General features: G+C 41.3%; 1 protein-coding gene across 1 annotated transcript in view; it reads left to right on the forward strand.

Annotated features, from left to right (window-relative positions):
• The window catches only part of LOC109920080 (WD repeat-containing protein 72-like), a 101,832-nt gene that overhangs the window by 35,890 nt on the left and 46,678 nt on the right, over nt 1-19,264 (forward strand). The window contains exons 6-11 of the mRNA XM_048615732.1: nt 2,278-2,354; nt 2,459-2,578; nt 6,790-6,971; nt 7,602-7,704; nt 13,399-13,540; nt 14,269-14,514. Coding sequence (XP_048471689.1) covers nt 2,278-2,354; nt 2,459-2,578; nt 6,790-6,971; nt 7,602-7,704; nt 13,399-13,540; nt 14,269-14,514 — 870 coding nt within the window. The remainder of the gene's footprint in view (nt 1-2,277; nt 2,355-2,458; nt 2,579-6,789; nt 6,972-7,601; nt 7,705-13,398; nt 13,541-14,268; nt 14,515-19,264) is intronic.

Raw genomic sequence — 19,264 nt, forward strand, 5'->3', positions numbered from 1 at the left:
CCTACACTGACCTGTCTATCCCCCCTGCACTGTCTATCCCCGCGTACACTGTCCTGTCTAACCCCCCCCTGCACTGACCTGTCTATCCCCTATACTCTTTGACTCTCTTGTTGGGCAAGAATCTGTCAAATTCAGCCTTTAACACATTCAGTGAGCCAGTTTGATCTCTGAAGAGGATTCCATAGACCACAACCCTCTGAGAGAAAAATAATTCTCCTCATCTCTGTCTTAAATGGGAGACTCTACATTTTTAAACTGTCCACCAGTCTGGTCCCTTTCTTCGGTGAAGCATCCTTTAAGCATCCATCTATTACAGTACCATTCTACTATACTCCCTAATGTACTCTGGATATTTTTAGGATCCCGGTATCTTACTACCTACATTCTCTGTAATTTTTGCTTCTGCTGTTCAGACTTCCAAAGTTTGAGTGCCGCAGTGACTAGCAGAGCCAGAGGTCAGCACACCAACGGGGCATGTGTAGAACCTACAAGCATCTGTGCAATCATGCAACTTAGCAGAAATGTTAGTTACTACTGGATCAGTCAGATCCCAGAAAGAAATCTGTCTTGATGGATCATATGTTGTTCTTCTTTTCAGTTTAGCGTAATTGTCTTTCACTGAAAAAGCCAGGCTACAGATTTGGTTTTAACAATTAAACAGAAGTTTATTACACAAAATTAAAAAAAATAAAGTAAATCAAACCAAGTAAACATATTACACAATTTAAAAGATTTCAAAACCCAGCAAAACAAAATCACATCTACTCCCCAACACAATCATTGTGCAATTAAACAAAATTCAGAGAAATTTTTCTTCCCTATCAAATCTGTAGAGTGACTTAACAAGAGAGTCAAAGAGTCTAGGGGATAGACAGATTAGTCGAGGTCATTTCCAGTCCTGTGAACTGTGATGCCTTTTTCTTTGTTTCTTACAACTGGGATGTTAGGCTTTCTCAGCTTTGAATAACCAACCCAGAATTCTAAGCAAGCACAAGAAATTGCTGGAAAAACTCAGGAGGTCTCATGGCATCTGTGGAAATAAAACAGTGTTAACATTATGGATCCAGTGACCCTTCTTCAGAACAGCTCCTGGTATGAAGGTTTCACAAACTGAAAGCCTTACACTGAGGTAACTTATTTTCCCCTTAACTGCTCTGAACAAACTCCTTTTACTAAGAGAAACTATTCCTACATCCAGTTTCAGTCAGTTCTCCTTCAAACTGCTTTCAAAAGCTTTTTAACTAAGTCAAACAAACTCTTACCCATCCAACTACTGTTAAACTAATTGTTTATTGATTTCTTCTACTGTTCTAAAACCCGTAATATAAAGAAACTTACATTAACCCTCCATGAGGCCTTTAGTCATCTGCTCTCGAACACATACTGATTTAAAATCATGGTGCCAAAAATACTGATGTAGTTAATTATTAAACTGCTTCACACAATTAGACTAAACTTGTGCCACTAGTTAAACTATTTTTAAAAAATAAGATTAATTTATATACACATAAATCACACAGCTTTCATCACAATGTGTATCGTGGATTGATGACACTGGTTTATACCAGTCTAAAATTTATGTTAATTGCTTTAAAAAAAGGTACTGATTATTTAAAAACAAAATGAAATTGGAGTGCTTTGAATAGAAAATAAACATTTTAATAATAAACAATTCTCCAAATATACATTTTAACAGGATAGGTTAACTATATATATGTTCATTGTGCTTTCATTTGAAGATTTGAGACAAGCTTTATGTCACCACATATACTCTTGTAAAAGTATTGTTTCTCCGCCACATTTTTAGCTAAAAAGCAGCGGATTAACTTTTACACGAGTAATAGTTTCAAGGGGTTGAAATCCACCCTCTCCCAACATCTCACTATCACAGAGCCATCAGGTTGGAGGCTGTTTCCTCCAACTGCGCTCCCAAATGTGCTAAACAAACGCAGTATGTGCTATTGAAGTGATCATCTTGACATCATGTGTTAATGTGTGCAGACACAAAATATCTTCAATAATGCTCTGTTCTACAGTGAGTGGGATTGCAACAAGGCATGTGTGACCTCCAGGCCGAGTGGGTGATAAGTACAAAGAATTTGTCTAAAAAGGTTAGGGATCGACTTTTACTTGCGATCAACCATTACTCAGACATATTTGGTACTTTAATATTAAAGGCCCACATTTAGAACCACGTCTTTTAGACCTACATAGTTTTAAATGCTAATAGGCTACGTAATATATTAAATATTTCTCTTCTGTGATTTTATTTTGCAGAGGATTCCTTAGTGGCCATATCAGTGACAGGAGACCTGAAAGTGTGGGACCTTTCTTCATCAGTTAATGGTATCCAGGTCAGCTCGTTGCAAAACATGCACTTGACATTGTAGAAATTCTGCTTTCTACTACAATACAGATTCTACATTGCCTTTATTGGTATTTCTTTTGTATTTTGCAGGCGAGAGAGGATGTTTTTGAAGCAGAATCCAAGTCACTCCAATGTTTTAATTGTCAAGCGGTCTGTTTCTGTACTTATACCGAACGTTTGCTATTAGTAGTTTGCTCTGATTGCTGGAAGGTATGTTTTATGCCATGCTAAAATTGTGTGGGAACATTAAACTAAAAAGGCCAAAACATGTACTGTACAATGGATTGGCAATGCTTGGCTTAGCTAGTTACACATTAGCCCTTCAGTCAGAAAGGCACAGCCTAAAGCCCTGCACCAGAGTCTGAGCACATTATTTCAGTGAACGCTGGAGTGCTAGAAGAGCACTGTTTTATTTTAGAAATTGTCCTTTGAAAGACTTGTTCACCTGAAGCCATATTTTACTTGCAAAAGGTGATTTTTTTCAGATCTTGTGGCTCTACCTAATGGACCACAAAAATTCTGTGTTATAGCCAACATCCTTCTCATTCAAAGGTGCCAAAATCAGATTAACTGCCACTTCTTGCTGTTTGCACTTCTGTTGTACACAAAATGGTTGCCACCTTTGCCAACATACAGACGACTGTACTTAAGAGCTGAGATATTAGGAACTGCAGATGCTGGAGAATCTGAGATAACAAGGTGTAGAGCTGGATGAACACAGCAGGCCAAGCAGCATCAGAGGAGCAGGAAGGCTGACGTTTCGGGCCTAGACCCTTCTTCAGAAATGGGGGAGGGGAAGGGGGTTTGGAAATAAATAGGGAGAGAGGTAAAGGCAGATAGAAGATGGATAGAGGAGAGGATAGGTGGAGAGGAGACAGACAGGTCAAAGAGGTGGGAATGGAGCCAGCAAAGGTGAGTGTAGGTGGGGAGTTAGGGAGGGGATAGGTCAGTCCAGGGAGGATGGACAGGTCAAGGGGGCGGGATGAGGTTAGTAAGTAGGAGATGGGGGTGGGGCTTGAGGTGGGAGGAGGGGATAGGTGGGAGGAGGGGATAGGTTAGGGAGGCAGGGACAAGCTGGGCTGGTTTTGGGATGCGGTAGTGGGAGGGGCCTGGGATGGGGGTGAAGGGGGAGGTGTAGGGGCAGGTGTAGCACTTCCTGCGGTTGCAGGGAAAAGTGCCGGGTGTGGTGGGGCTGGAGGGGAGGGCAGACAAGGGAGTCCCGGAGAGAGTGGTCCCTCCGGAAAGCAGATAAGGGTGGGGAGGGAAAAATGTCTTTGGTGGTGGGATTGGATTGCAGATGGCGGAAGTGTCGGAGGATGATGCGTTGAATCTGGAGGTTGGTGGGGTGGTATGTGAGGACGAGGGGGATTCTGTTTTGGTTATGATCGCGGGCAGAGGGTGTGAGGGATGAGTTGCGGGAAATGCGGGAGACACGGTCAAGGGTGTTCTTGACCATTGAGGGGGGTCATCCCAGGCCCCAAGAAGACTTTCCACATCAAGCAGATGTTCACCTGCACATCTGCTAATGTGGTATACTGTATCCGCTGTTCCCGTTGTGGCCTCCTCTACATCAGGGAAACCAAGTGGTGGTTTGGGGACTGCTTTGCAGAACACCTATGCTCAGTTCGCACTAAACAACTGCACCTCCCAGTTGCGAACCATTTCAACTCCCCCTCCCATTCCTCAGATGACATGTCCATCCTGGGCCTCCTGCAGTGCCACAACGATGCCACCTGAAGGTTGCAGGAACAGCAACTCATATTCCGCTTGGCAACCCTGTAGCCCAATGGTATCAATGTGGACTTCACAAGCTTCAAAATCTCCCCTCCCCCTACCGCATCCCAAAACCAGCCCAGCTTGTCCCCACCTCCCTAACCTGTCCTTCCTCCCACCTATCCCCTCCTCCCACCTATCGCCTCCTCCCCCCTCAAGCCCACCCCCATCTCCTACCTACTAACCTCATCCCGCCCCCTTGACCTGTCCGTCCTCCCTGGACTGACCTATCTCCTCCCTAACTCCCCACCTACACTCACGTTTATTGGCTCCATCCCTGCCTCTTTGACCTGTCTGTCTCCTCTCCACCTATCTTCTCCTCTATGCATCTTCTATCCGCCCCCCTCTCTCCCTATTTATTTCAGAACCCCCTTCCCCTCCCCCATTTCTGAAGAAGGGTCTAGGCCTGAAACGTCAGCCTTCCTGCTATTCTGATGCTGCTTGGCCTGCTGTGTTCATCCAGCTCTACACCTTGTTATCTCTGTACTTAAGAGCAACTTGTTTTTTGTGAGATGCCACAAAGTTCTGATACTCAATACGGCATCTTTTCAGTCTATGTTCGTCCTCTTTCCATCCTAAAACAGTACTTAAAAATTGATACTTGAATAAGAAATTAATACTGCCTGGTAATTCAATTTGTTTCTGAATTTAGTCTGTAAAATAAGATTTATTCCTTTAATTGTGGACTTCGTCTGTCAACATAAGTTTATAAATCTGGTGGAAATGGAAAGCAGTTGTAGCCATCCGGATTAACATATATATTAATGCCTTAATTTTCATTTTATTTTCATGTTCAAGCTCCTCCAAGACCTCATTGTAATGTATCTCTAAATTACTCCAGACGTGCAACCTCTGAGAACATAAAAGACAGGAGCAAGAGTTAGTTCCTTGAGGCTGCCCATCATTCAAAAAGGTCATGGTTGATCTGACCTTGCCCTCAACTCCACTTTTCTATCTGCTCCCAATAACCCTTAACTTTATCGTGGATCAAAAATATTTCTAACCCAACCTTGAATATGTTCAATGACCCAGCAACCGCTGCTATGTAAGACAATTCCAAAGATTAATCACCCCCTGAGTAAAGAAATTTCTCCTTGTCTTCATCTTAAATGAGAGACCCTTTATTTTGAAAGTTATGTTGCTAATTCTTGACACCCCCTCCCCCCCTACATGAGGGGAAACATTCTCGCAGTATCTGCCCTGTCAAGCCCCCTCAGTATCTTGTATGCATCAATAAGATCACCTCTCACTTCCTTTAAGCTCTGATATAGGCCCAACTGTTCAACATTTCCTCATATAACCTCTTCGACTGAGGTTGAAGAATGTGGTGAACCTTCTCTGAAAGGGCTCCAATGCAAATATATCCTTTACCACGTCTGGTCTCACCAACACTCTGTACAGAAGTAGCAAGGCTGCCCAATTTTTATACTCCATCTTCTTTACAATAAAGCCAATATTTCATTTTCCTTTCAAATTATTTGGTGTACCTGTAAATTTTTGTGATTCACGTGTGAGGACACCCAGATCCCTTGGTAACACAACGTTCTTCATCTGTCTCTGTGTACATAATTTTCTGCTTTCCTATTTTTCCCACCAAGCTGGATGGCCTCACATGTTCCTACAGGCACTAAATTTTGCCCACTGCCTTAACCTGTCTAGGTTCTTCTGCCATCTTCACAACCTGCTTTTCCACCTGTCTTTGTATTGTAAGCCAAATTGGCTAAAGTGCAATGTATCCTTTCATTCCCAATCATCATTATAGGTTGTAAATCACTGAAGCCCCAACACTAATACCTGTTGTATTCCACTAGCTATAGTTTGCAAACCTGAAAATGACCCATTCATCCTCTTCCCTGTCTCTTTCCTGTTAGTTAGCTGATCTTCTGTCCATGCCAATATGTTACCTCCTGCATCACAAACCCTTCCCATTTATGGGGCATCCTATCAAATGCCTTTTGGAAATCCAACTTCTCAACCACTGGTCCCCCTTTGTGCACTCTCCTTGTTACATCTTTGAAGAACTTTGCATTCCTATAACTCTTGCGTCATAAAAACCAGAAGAACTAGGAGCAGGAATGGACAATTCAGCCCGCTCCACTATTTTGATACAATCATGGCTGATCTCATCTCTGTCTCAACTCCACTTTCCTGCCAGTTCCCCTTAACCTTTAAACCCATTACCAATTAAAAATCTACCTCCTCCTTAAATTTATTCAGTATTCTGGTGTCCACACTTTTGGGTAATCACTTTTGGATAATGAAATCCATGGATTTAGAACGCTTTGAAAGAAATAGTTCTTTGTCATCTCTGTTTTAAATCTGCCACCTCCTGGCCTAAAACTATGACCTCTCATTCTATCCTGTGTCCTGTTACTGGCAGTTGGGCCATCCACCTGCCTCGGCCCTACATTCCAGAATTTTCCTCCTATCTCTGTCTGCTTTTCTATCTCTCTCCATCCTCCTTTAAGATGTACTATCTTTGACTGAGGTATCCTAATATCTGCTCTTTGACTCGCTGGATGTGTTTGTCTAGTTATGTTGGTGTGAAGTACTTTGGGATGTTTTACTGGATTAAAGCGTTACACAGATGTAAAGACAAAATGGTGCTTCTATTGCAGACGTCTTATTCTCTCATTGTTCTGCTGTAGGTATTTGATTACTGTGACTTCTCATTGCTGTGTTTTGTGAACTGCAATACCGGTCACCACTGGGCTGGTGGGGAAGTCTTGGCTGCAAACAAAATAATCATTTGGACCGAGACCGGGCAGAGCTACATTTACCAGCTGCCTGACAGGTGGGGTCAGATGGGGAAACCACGTGAAAAGTTCAGGTACGGCACGAGTGGTGGATGTTCCATTCACTCCATCATGAAAATCCCAGCGTGGGACTGATATTTTACAAAAAGAAAGAACCAATGCAAACAAAGCCTTCCCAGAGTTGGACATTTGTCAGGATGTTGGCAGCTGCGCACATTGGCTCACACTGTGAGAGTCTAAAGAATGGGAGTAATCGGCCAGAACTTCCTGCCGCAGTTGTGAGGAGGAACTTAATAAGTAAAGGCTATTCATTTTATTAACATGAGAAAGAATCCTTCTGATGCTGCAGGCAAAATAATGGATGTTCCGGAGGGCAAAATGGATCATTTAAGAAGTGTGGAATTTTGAATCGCTGGGAACTAGTTTTATAATCTAGGTAGATAAACGTGGTTGGAATTGTGTTGGTGACAAATGTGTTTACATATTTTTCTGAGTTCCCATTGTTTGCCACTTCAGTGGCAGCCAGTTCATGTTAAAATTGTGGAGGAATGGATTTCAAAACAGCTCCTTTAATATTATGTACATTGCATGTGATTTCAACTTGTTGGCCTTTCCCTGATAGAAATCACAAATCTCTCTGGCTTTAACTTGTGCTCAGCAGTAAACCCACTTCTTGACCAGTAAATTCTTCAATGTCTTTACAGCAGCCTGTTTAAAGCTGGCATTTTTACTTCCCATGGACATTCATTAACTGAAACTGTTTCACCTCGTCTGCTCTGCTATACATCAAAAGATGTTAATGGGAAGGTAATGTACATTTTTGAACATAAAATTTAACGTTCAATGCACTGTAATTCTAAAAAGTGTTTAAATTCTGAATCCACTCAAAACTGTTGACAGGTTACAGATTTTTATATGCATATACGTGGAGAGTTTTGTGGTCTTGAACTACCTTGAGTAAGAAATCTTTGAGAATGTTTTTTTAAAGACAATGGAGTGGAACGTGTAGACTTCTTAAACTTTGCCTTGAAATTTCAGTGTGTTAGTATGTACTTGTACAAAGTTTCTTTGTATTATTTCAAGGTATTAACTCAGTTATATATAAATATTCATCAATTGATTACTGATATTCAAACATCATCTACAGAGAACTATACCAGGCCATTTGGCCCATCTGACCTGTGCCGGAACTTATTCTCTGCATGAGCCTTCTCCCACCCTACTTGACCAAACTCTATTAGAATATTCTTCTGCTCCTTTTTCCATTATGCACTGACCTAGCCACCCCTTTGATTCATCCATGCAACTTGCCACAACTACTCAGTGATGGTCAGAGCCACATTCTAGGCGAAGATTTTTTTTTTCTGAATACCATAATGCATTTAATATTGACCAATGTATTCATGACACCCAGAGCTGTTTTTTACAACTCCACGTTCCAGGAAGGTTTTTGACAGAACAGAGAAGTGTGGGTGAAAGGGGCCACATGAAATATGATGGCTAGCTCACTGTGTTCCCATTCACCCTGCCCTGATCCCCGTAATACAGGAGCTGGGTGCTGATCAATCTGTTCAGAGATGCTGCAACACACCTCTGGAGCAGATAGGATTAGAATCCAGGCCTCCTGTTTTCAGAGGTAGGTACTCCACCACTGTGCCACAATAATCTCTAGAGGAGCTGGTTAAGGCATCCACCTGTAGGCACCTGTCCCAAAACCTACTGGGGCTCTTAACAGCTCACTTAAGGCTCTCGATTTGCCTTCACTGCCATTATGGTGTCCCAGTGCATGAACTACAGAAGGTTAGAATGCAGGTACAGCAAGTAATCAGGAGAGCTAATAGAATGTTCTGGTTTATGTGAAGAGAATTGAATGCAAGAGTAGACAAAGTTATGCTTCAGTTATACAGGATATTGGTGAGACCACTTCTGGAGTACTGTGTATAGTACTGGTCACTGTACTTATAGAAAGATGATAATGCATTGGAAGTAGTTCAGGGAAAGTTTACTAGACTAATACCTAGAATGAGCAGGTTGCAAAAGGCTAGACAGGCTACATCTGTATCCTCTGGAGTTTAGAAGTGACTTCATTTAAAACAAATAAAATTCTGAGAGATTTGACTGGTGGATGTCAAATATGGGAGAATGTAGAACTCGGGGTCATAGTTCAAAAATAATTTAAAACAGAGATGAGGAAACTTTGGAAGATGGATAAGAGTGAGAAAGTTGTTTTCTTAAAAAAGAAACTGAAAGGTAGAAGGGAAGGGAAGGTGCTCTGTTTGCTTCAGGCAACCCCCAAGATGTAGCTCACTTCCCTTTGCGCTTCCACACCCGACCCCTAAAAGCAGTCCCCCTCCCCCTTCCCTCTTTTCCCCTCTCCCTAGGCTGCCTGGCTCCTCCCCACACTCAAAGCCTGAGACTTGCCTCATTCTGGGCACCACTGTTCTTCTTCATAGAGGTGATTAAAGCCCCAGCCGTGCCCCCTGCTGGCTTCTGGCAGATTGACCGTCAGCTCTCAAGTGAGAAACCTAGTCTCACTCAGGGATAGAGACCTGACACCCACCTGGTTATGAGGTCATTTGGAGCTGGTAATTGATTTGGGCAACATTGTTAAAGTCTGCTGGTTTGGGACCCACTCCTCCCTGTAAAATTCAGACCCAAATCATGTACTCGGTAGCCACCAACATCTTCCCCCAACCCCCATCCCAGCAAAGCAGTAGTCAGCAGTATCATTCTGATCATCAAGTTCCATATATCTGCCGTTAGATTTGAATTTTTCCTCTGGGCTTGTGAATCCCACTATCAGGCTGAAATGGAAATCAGAAGCCACTCAATTTAAGCCACACAGCCAGAAAATGATCAGAAACTACATTTACCATCCAATTAAGAATGGCGTACAAAATCCCAAAGCTGGAGGTATTTCCACTTGGAAGCAGCAGTAGGACATCTTGGCAGATAATTGAGGGATTGGATGCTCCACAGTGGAGATCCCTCTCTAACTCCAGACCTTTTGCAGCCTGACCACCACATGTCTATGGAGGCATCAGCTGGACATACAAATATGCCGTTTAGGAACAAAAGTATATCATTCAGCCCTTCAATAAGATTAGGGCCAATCTGTTTGTCTACAGAATTCCATGTTCCCCTCTATCCCAATAACCTTTGATTCTTGTTAGATGAGGACATAAGTCTACCTTTCCCTTAAACATGTTCAATGACCCCCATCTCCACTGCCTTCAGAGACAGAGTTCCAAAGAGGCACAATCCTCTGAGAGAAAATTATTTTTCCTCATCTCTGTCCTAAAACGTTGATCCTTAATGATGTTAAAGAAAAAGTATCTCTCTAGTTTGGGAGACACTCACAAAAGGAAACATCCCTTCTACATTGACCTTGCCAAGATTATCTGGATCTAGTACACTTCTTTCGAGTCACCTCCCACATTCAGTCCAGGCAGTGGATTGTGAGGGGAATCTCTCTCCAGGGGGCCACCTGTTAATGCTGCTGCACCCAGGAATACAGGGTTGATCTCCAAGCATGTATGGAGATCTGCACTCTTGATCTGCTGCCTGTATGCCACCTCCAGGTACCATACTCCGGGCAAAATCCCAGGCCTCCTTTAATTGGCTGAAGGTGGCCACAAGTTCATTAAACTAGCTATCTGATGCTTGTGGTTGAATAGCTCTGCCACCCTCCCCCCACAACTGCCTCTGGGCAAATGGGCTGAGGACAGAATAGAACCCAAGAACTAACATGCTGCCCAGTGGCACAATGCCTGCTGCTTCTGTTCCCTGGTCCCGGTGGGGTCTCAAAATCAAGCCGACAGATTTGCAACAAGTATGGTACTGATTGTATTAAAGTTTTAACAGACTGTGATAAACACTCAAATCTTCTCAGTTTTGCACAAATTAGAAATAAGAATCTCTGAACATATTTCTAAGAATACTGAGTGTTAGGATAGAAACGTTTTGAATGATGAAGAGCTACCACTACTTTACAGAGAGGAACTGCACTCCTCTTTTTATTGATAAGTCTTTCCACAAACTTCTGTACAGGTTTAATTGGGTGAACAAGTGTTTTAGAAAGACATTTTTATGATATGATGGGAATGGACTGTAGCCAAATGTAATAACAATTGTAATCTATACGGGGCTTGAAAGCAAGCTGAACAAAGGCACCACACTAATTGGAGGTTCAGATGACATAACCCTTAAGAGCACAGCACAGTCAATTAAAACATCATCTGAACATTGATATTAATGCTTTTCCATGTTACATTACAAGAGTTTAAACATATTTTGATATGGTATTAGTCAGAACCATCAAATGCTTTAACACACTGATAGAAAGGACAAGAGATTTCGCTTTTGATGTTATGTATTTCATCCTGCTGAACATTGTTACAATCTTGGAAAGTTGCAGCTTTGAGTTCCCTTTTCATCTTGTGTTTTAAGCCATTTTAAAAGTACCATTGAGAATTTTTATCAGAGAAGCATTGCTTGTAAGGTAACATTTTAATGCCGTAATATTTTTCATAAAAAGAGAGCAATTCCAAAATTTTAGCTCAGAAGGTCAGGCCCTTTGGCTACAACAGACCCACTCAGCTGGCTTCTGCGACAACTGTGTACCCTGCTCTCATTATATTGTATCGAGTTTGGCACCTTTCCCATCTTGAATACTGATGGTCGTTCCTATATGATCATAAAGGTTGTTGGGCTTTGAATTTTGAGTCACTGGGAATGCTGTTCTGTAACTGGTCAGGTCATTAAGGGGTAGATGAGTGTAGTTTGACTGGACTCTTCATGTTTGACTTTACCTCCCATCCACTGGGCACTGTTGCCTTGAGGCGCCTGGTGAAGATTAAAAACTCACCATATGGGAGGAGATGACACATCAAATCTATATTCTTACCACCTCCGCGTGGCATTAACACCCTGTGTAAACAAAACTGCCTTCTAGCTGTGATTCTTCGAGTGTAAGTGACTTTTAATGACTGCTTTGTTGGGTTGTAATGCAATATGGACGATTATCAGTCTATGACGTTCAGTCTCATCGTCTCGACTACCTCATAAATGTAAGTAATAGAAGCTTGAAGGAAGAAGTGGTATTTTACGTGTGTTTGTATTAAATCAAGATAGCTGTATGTTGTCGATGTGTTTCGCTCTGTAATTTTACAGAATTGGCTTCTTCTCATTTTGTAGGGGGAAGTCTTTTGCTGCAGCAGTACTCCTGTCCCCAGTTTAAAACTCGGGGACAAGCTGACCTCTGCTTGGCTGAATTCCCGTTCCTTAGATCCAGCCATTAACTCCCTCCATGTGGGAATTTCGGTCTTACCAGGGGCAGGGACTACACCCCATCCCCTGAGGGCAACTGGCCAATCGGATAGCTAGTGGCTGTTCCTCAGGGAGCTGAGATTACACGCAGTTTGTAGTAAAGAGGAGCTGGACAGATTGGTAAATCTTGGGCTTCCCAGGCTGGCCTGCTAGGCCCTGGTAATGAGAGTGAGAGACTGAGTTCAAGTTCAGATAGGGTACGGGGAAGTATCAGGATGGGAAGGCCTCCTGTGGGCACAGGCAGCGGACACCCCCTACCAGCAACCAACAACAAAGGCCTTGTCACTTGCTAAAGGCACCCTGTATCATAGGTAAATTCAGGTGTGGGTGGGAGAAGGCCTTTAAGTGGCTATGAATTGGTCTCCTCTAATCTGGTGGCCTTGACACCTCCATCATTGCTCATGGAATGCCAGTAGTGGATATAGGTGATGGGACTCCACAATGGGACCCAATTTAATGCCCCCTCCACCCACATGCCAACCCACGACCATGGGGAGGGGCATACCAGCTCTAGCCATGTTATCTAGCACTAATCTTTAAAACAGTACTTGAATGCAAGTCACTTAAAAACTCTCCTGGTATTTCTGACACCTTACATTGTCAGGGCAATAGCAAAGATAAGCTTAGTCTTTCGTCCACTGAGCTTAAACTGCTGACAAAACAACCTTATTGAGCCAGTTCTCAATGAATCAGAGTGTGTTTTTGGCATGCAGTTCCCAGTTCCAAAGTGCGTGGAGTTGAAGAAAAAAGGTGGGTGAGGCAGTGTCTAAAACCTCTTTGAACAAAAGAAATGAGAATTAGCAGACTGGGTGGAAAAAAAATTGAAGTTAAAATAATAAAAATGAGACACGGAGAAGGAGCAGATGAATCGAATGTTTTCAAGTGGAATTTCTGTTCATTGCTTTATTTCTGAAACCGATGAAATGAGGTTTGCTCCAGGTATTGATTCAGTAAGTACCTGAGGTGCCAAATGGATAGAACAATGAGATTTACTAGGTTCAGCTTATTACAAAACTCCATCTCGATATGAAATTTCAGACATGGTTGAAATGGTTGAAGTGTTTTAAAATTAGATAGAAAAGATCAGTTTTTACATTAAGATTCGAAGAAGGCAAATTGAGCGTCGCATAATGGAGTGAAAGAAACATTTTTCCAACACGTTACCTTCTTCAGTTTCTCCAGGCAATTCTGATTTTTATCAACGAGCGTAAGGAACCGTTTCATAAGATTCTGTTCTGTGGTGAAGCATCAGGAACGATTTCCATGTGGCACATTCCTGACGTTCCAATGGCCAACCGCGATGGTTCCCCTCAAGGTAAAAGAGAATTTTACTGGAACCTGACTTTCTGATTGATTTTTCTTTCAATTATTGAGGAAAAGAAAATCAAACTAAATACGTGAGAATCCATTAATAATTATAATATCATCCTCTAAACTAGAAGTATAAAAGCACCTTTACTTTTTTTCTGGTAATTTGTTATTTTATCTCTGTAATTATGCTTGCTGATGTATAATGTAAAAACTTGTCTTTGTTAAATTCATTCAAGTCTCAAAATTTGACAAGTCTCTTCATTCTGTTTTTTTTTAAAATGTGTCTATTTGAAATTGTGTTTTGTATTTGTTGGATTTATTTAAACAGCAGGTAGAACTTTTTTTTATTTGTTTGTGGGAGACAGGCATTACTGGCTAGGTCAGCATTTATCGCCCGACCCTAATTGCCCAGAGGGCAGTTAAGAGTTAAGCACATTGCTGTGCATTCGGAGTCACATGTAGGCCAGACCAGGTAAGGATGGCAGATTTCCTTCCCTAAAGGATATTAGTGAACGAGACTGGTCTTTCTGACAATCAGCGATAGTTTCACGGTCATCATTAGATCCTTAATTCCAGATATTGTTTTGTTGAATTAAAATTCCACCATATGCCATCATGGGATTTGAGCGCAGGTCCCCAGAACATAATGAGAGGACAGTGAGTTGATACTCAGGGGATCAAGTGAACTGAAGGTCCTTCTTTACATGCACTTTTCTTGCATTCAACTTTCAGAGATTCAGATAGCTACGACGTTGAGTCTTCAAGGAGCATTTGAACAACATAAGACCTTGACAGAAGAAATAACTGGTCAGCTTGGGGTACTTCCAAATGGAATCCAGACTGGTTTGATTACAGCTAGTGTCTATATTCCCAATCTTGACAATCTGGTTTGTGGATGTGAGAATGGGAGAATTATAATCACTCTTGGTTTGCATGCTGCCCGGGCTCAACTCCTGATGGAACACTCTTTGTTGAAAGGTACTGATTTTGTTACACATGTTAAAGCTTTTTCAAAACATTCACTGTCCAAGAATCCAAATTACCCAATTGATGCATTCGTTAACCTTGTGGCCATTGCGGCTGAAAGCCTTCTACACTTGAATAGCACCTTGGTTTTAAGCTCCTTCTAGCTTCACACTTAATGCTTCAAAACCTTAATTAGTCCCCCACCAGCCTCATCTCTGGTAGATAATGGAAATTGCCATTTAATTGCAACAGGGCAAAAAGTACAATCGTACAAAGATAAATATACAGTAAATAATAAAATAAACATTGTCTGTAACTTTATTTACACTGTCAAGCATTTGAGATACTGAAAGGCTTTGTGTGATGTCTCTCACCATTGTCCTGTGAAACTGCAGGCTGATATTGAGTAATGATCCTTTCCTGGTCTATTTGACTTCTTCTCTGATTAACTCTTGCATTACTAGTTTTGTGAGGGAAGTGACACAAAATAACTATTAAAGATAAGGTCAGTAACTGAAACAGGAAAATCGAGAATATCCTGCTGAATTTATAAAATTCTGTTCAGTCACATAAGTCTAAAAAGTTGTATTCAGTAATTGTCTCAGGGAGTGTCACTGGCTTTTGCAAGATCAGCTCAGAAATGAATAAGTTGTGTCTCTCTTGGATTTTCTGGGCAAAATGGAAGTTATTCAGCAGCACGCTACGCATAGAAATATGAAGGATTTCTGTCCCTAAACATGACAACAGCAGCAAGAAGACATTGTGTTAATATAATGCCTTCAGTGAAATAAACCATGTCAGGATGTTCCTTGGAATTGTTATAGAGCAAAATTTGACACAAATTGACATAAGGCTACATAACTTAGGTGACCGAATCTTGATTGATATGATAGGTTGTAGGCAGCATCTTACAGGAGGAAAGTGAGGTGGAGAGGTATCAATGTTTTGGGAGGGTTTTCCAGATCTTAGGGTCATGGTAACTAAAGGCATGGCCACCAATGTGGAGACATTGAAATTATGGATTCTTGATAGACCAGAATTAGATGAGGGCAGATATCTGAAACGGTTGGAGACCAGAGCAGATTACGGAAATAGGGACGGGTGAGGCTGTGGAGCAATTTAAAAGATTAAAGCTTTTAAAATGTTGATTTGCTTTGAAAAATTACATGCTCAGACAGACAGATAAGCAGATAATATCCAGTTTTATTTTCCATTAGATGTGCAAACAGAAAGTTTAAATAATCATCAATAGTGTTACTTGCACATTGAGAGGAAAATTTCATGAACACAGAACTCCATGTGCTTGGCAGGTAAAAATCCTCCTCATCTTATTTTCACTAAGTTGTTTAATGTATTCAAGCCAGGTTTCCTGTATATTCATTGTTAGCTAAGGACTTAAGATGATTCAAACACTGCAAGCATGAGTTGGATCTGAATTTCCACCTGTATTTGACCTTCCAAAATGCATCACCTCACATTTGTCCAGATTAAACTCCATCTGCTATTTATCTTCCCATGCCTCCAAATGATCTATATCCTGCTGTATCGTCTGACAATCCTCCTCACTATCTGTAGCTCCACCAATCTTTGTATCGTCTGCAAACTTACTAATTAGACCAGCTACGTTTTCCTCCAAATCATTTATGTACACTATTACTGAGATAGCTGATCTTCTTTACTGTTAGATACGTATTTTGTTGCTGAGATAGTGTTTGTTTTTGCTGAGCGATGAAGCGAAAATATGTCATGCAATTGGCGAATCCGATTCTCCCATTCATTCTGAGGTCAACAGCGAAAAGTTTCAAAATCTGCTTAAATTTAATCTGTGTTAATTTGTAATTTACTGTCAGGACTTATCACATGCTAAACATTTTACAATCAAATACAGACTTCTGCCGGGTTCATGAATGAAAATCTCTTCGTTTGAGAGGTGGTAATTGCATCAATTGCTTGTAAAATGTAACCAATTCTAAAATACATTTTGCTGCTTCAGATTGTTTTTAACAGGTGGGCATGTAGCAGATCACTCGGGAAGTTCAAGTTTCTGTGGCAACGTGTATGTTGTTGCCTGGGTCTATGAAAAGGCTCTATTTTCATAGAATCCCTACAGCATGGAAACAGGCCATTTGGCCCAACAAGTTCACACTGACTTTCTGAAGACCATCCCACCCCCCTACCCGATCCCTGTAACCCTGCATTTCCCATGGCTAATCCACCTAGTCTGTACATCCCTGGACACTATTGCTAATTCAGCATGGCTAATCTAGCTAATCTGCACATCGTTGGGCTGAGAAAACCCACACAGACAATGGGAGAATGTGCAAACTCTACAGTCACCCGAGGCTGGAATTGAGCCTGGGTCCCCTGGCACTGTGAGGCAGCTGTGCTAACCACTGAGCCACCGTGCTGCCCCATTCTTCCAATCACGCAGTTGACCAGGATATTCCTGCTGTCACCATGACATGTGTTGGAAGGATTTGATGCTCAACCTATTTGCTACTTTATGGACACAGCTCCCTTGACCATCACATCCTCGACTGGGTCTTGAACCCAAAGCTTCTGGCCCAGAGAGAGGGATGTTACCCGTTTCAGCACAAGACCTCCTTTTTCTTAACTCAGTATTAAGAAATCTACTTCTGTGACAGGGCAAATTTAATTGGATAAAATAAATTGTTGTGACTCATTAATTGGATAACCTGAGAGTAAGGATAAACAGGAGGGAAGGCTTCTATTACTTTGAGCACATATAAAGGGACGTATATTGAAACTGAGGAGGCGAGTTGAGAGAGGATCTATATACTTGTAGTGTTTGACTTTGTTAACAAATCTAGGTTGAACAAAGACGGACTTCAGATTTCCTCGTTCACCGAATACATTTAGAAATGTAACACTAATAAGCGAGGTTTTGAAGAACAACTATTCTGAATGAAAGTGTCCACATTAACAGCCTTCTTTCAGCATTCTGATGTAAATCCTTCAGTTCACCAATCAACTATGTTGATCTGTATCAGTTCATCCGACTGTAGTTTAAGACCTGTAAACATGCTCTTCATTACAAATCTTTACACTAATCAGGAATTATACCCTTGCAGGTTGAAATGCTTTTTTTATTAGCATGTTGGTCTGCACATCTTTGTCAAATCCTGTGTGTACTATTCAATGCAACTGTACATTCATGGATTATCTATATCCAGTAGATATCATGTGGTATAGTACAGGGGTATTCTGAAGTTTGGAGCACAGTTGTGACATTTTATGCTAAACTGGTCTCCTACTCACTTGCTCCCCATGAGAATTCAGGTTATTGTAGTTAGTGACACCTTAACAACATTAACAATGACAACTTGTATTTCTGCAGCACCAATTAAAATATGTCAAGACATTTCACAAGAGTGTTATAAAACAAATTAGGACACTGAGCAGCACAAGTAGACATTAACAAAAACAAAGTTGCTGGAAAAGCTCAGCAGGTCTGGCAGCATCTGTGGAGGAGAAAAAAGGCTGACCACCAATAGCTTTACAAGAAAAGAGAGGTAGTGAGAATGAGTGAGCTTGAGAGTTTATAATAATGGCTGCTGACAGCATATGTAATTTTGAAAAATGTATTCATTCATGAGACGTGGGAATTGCTAGCTGTGCAGACTTTATTGCACATCCCTAATTGCCCTTGTGAAGGTGGTGATGAACCATCTTCTTGAACTGCTGATGTCTGGGCTGGTGTCTAAGTACACCCACGTGCTGTTAGGAAGAAAGTTCAATGATTGTGAAGGAACAACAATAAATAATAAAATCACAAGAATTGTAGACGACCCACCCACAAGTTTGTGTTAAGCTGAGCTTTGAGGTAGCCAAGGAAGCCCCATGTAATCCAATTTGCTTACAAATGTGTTCAAAGTCAGAAAAAATGAAAACACAGTGATGCAGGAAATATGTGAAAATGTCTTTATTTTTTCAATTTGTTCACACCATACAACGGCCTGACCTTGGACAGCAAAAGGCATTGAAAAACATTGGGACTTAGCTCTGGAAAAACTCAGTCATCTTTTTTTACTTAATGTGCTCTCTTCAGATCACTTAGAGACAGATATGTTTTCCATGTTCTCACACTTCAGTGCAAAATCCTGGATCATGTCTACAGCCTTTGCGGCTATAGCTAGAGAAACAGGCATGTGAGCAGGTAGGCATTCATCAGACTCTTCAGGGTGATCATCTTCCTATATTTCTGATGCTGCATTTTGTTAATGTTTCTGATCCATGCCTCAATGGTTTGATATTCACAATGTTACTACTGGACACATCAGATCCCAGAATGACAATTAAAACAGAATAGAAATTTATTACACAAAAGAACAAATAAAGAAAACAAACCAAGCTACCTCAGTCTATTTGATGTTATGAACTATCTCAAGATGCGCATCAAAACAAAGCTTCATCCTATTTCCCAATACTATCGGTCGTAGTCCAGAGAAAAAATTACCCCCATCTCAACTCCGCAAGATTCGACTTAACCAACTCATTCCAAATTCTTTATTGTGGACTGTGGTGACAGGTCAGTGAATCCTTTCCTAATCTGCTGACGTGAACTTTTTACAGATTTGAGAGCCTAAACTTTCGCAATTCTAATGCTCTGCAGATTTCCAATCAAGTCTCCTGTTTGAAAATTTCACGAGTTACCTATCTACTGATGTAATGTATTCCCTGAACTGCCTTGAATCCTTCTTTTAAACTGGCATATAAATGCAACACAGCTGTCTTCTGAACT

The sequence above is a fragment of the Rhincodon typus genome, chromosome 33 (genome assembly GCF_021869965.1).
Source record: "Rhincodon typus isolate 14 chromosome 33, sRhiTyp1.1, whole genome shotgun sequence".
In the NCBI taxonomy this organism is placed as follows: Eukaryota; Metazoa; Chordata; class Chondrichthyes; order Orectolobiformes; family Rhincodontidae; genus Rhincodon; species Rhincodon typus.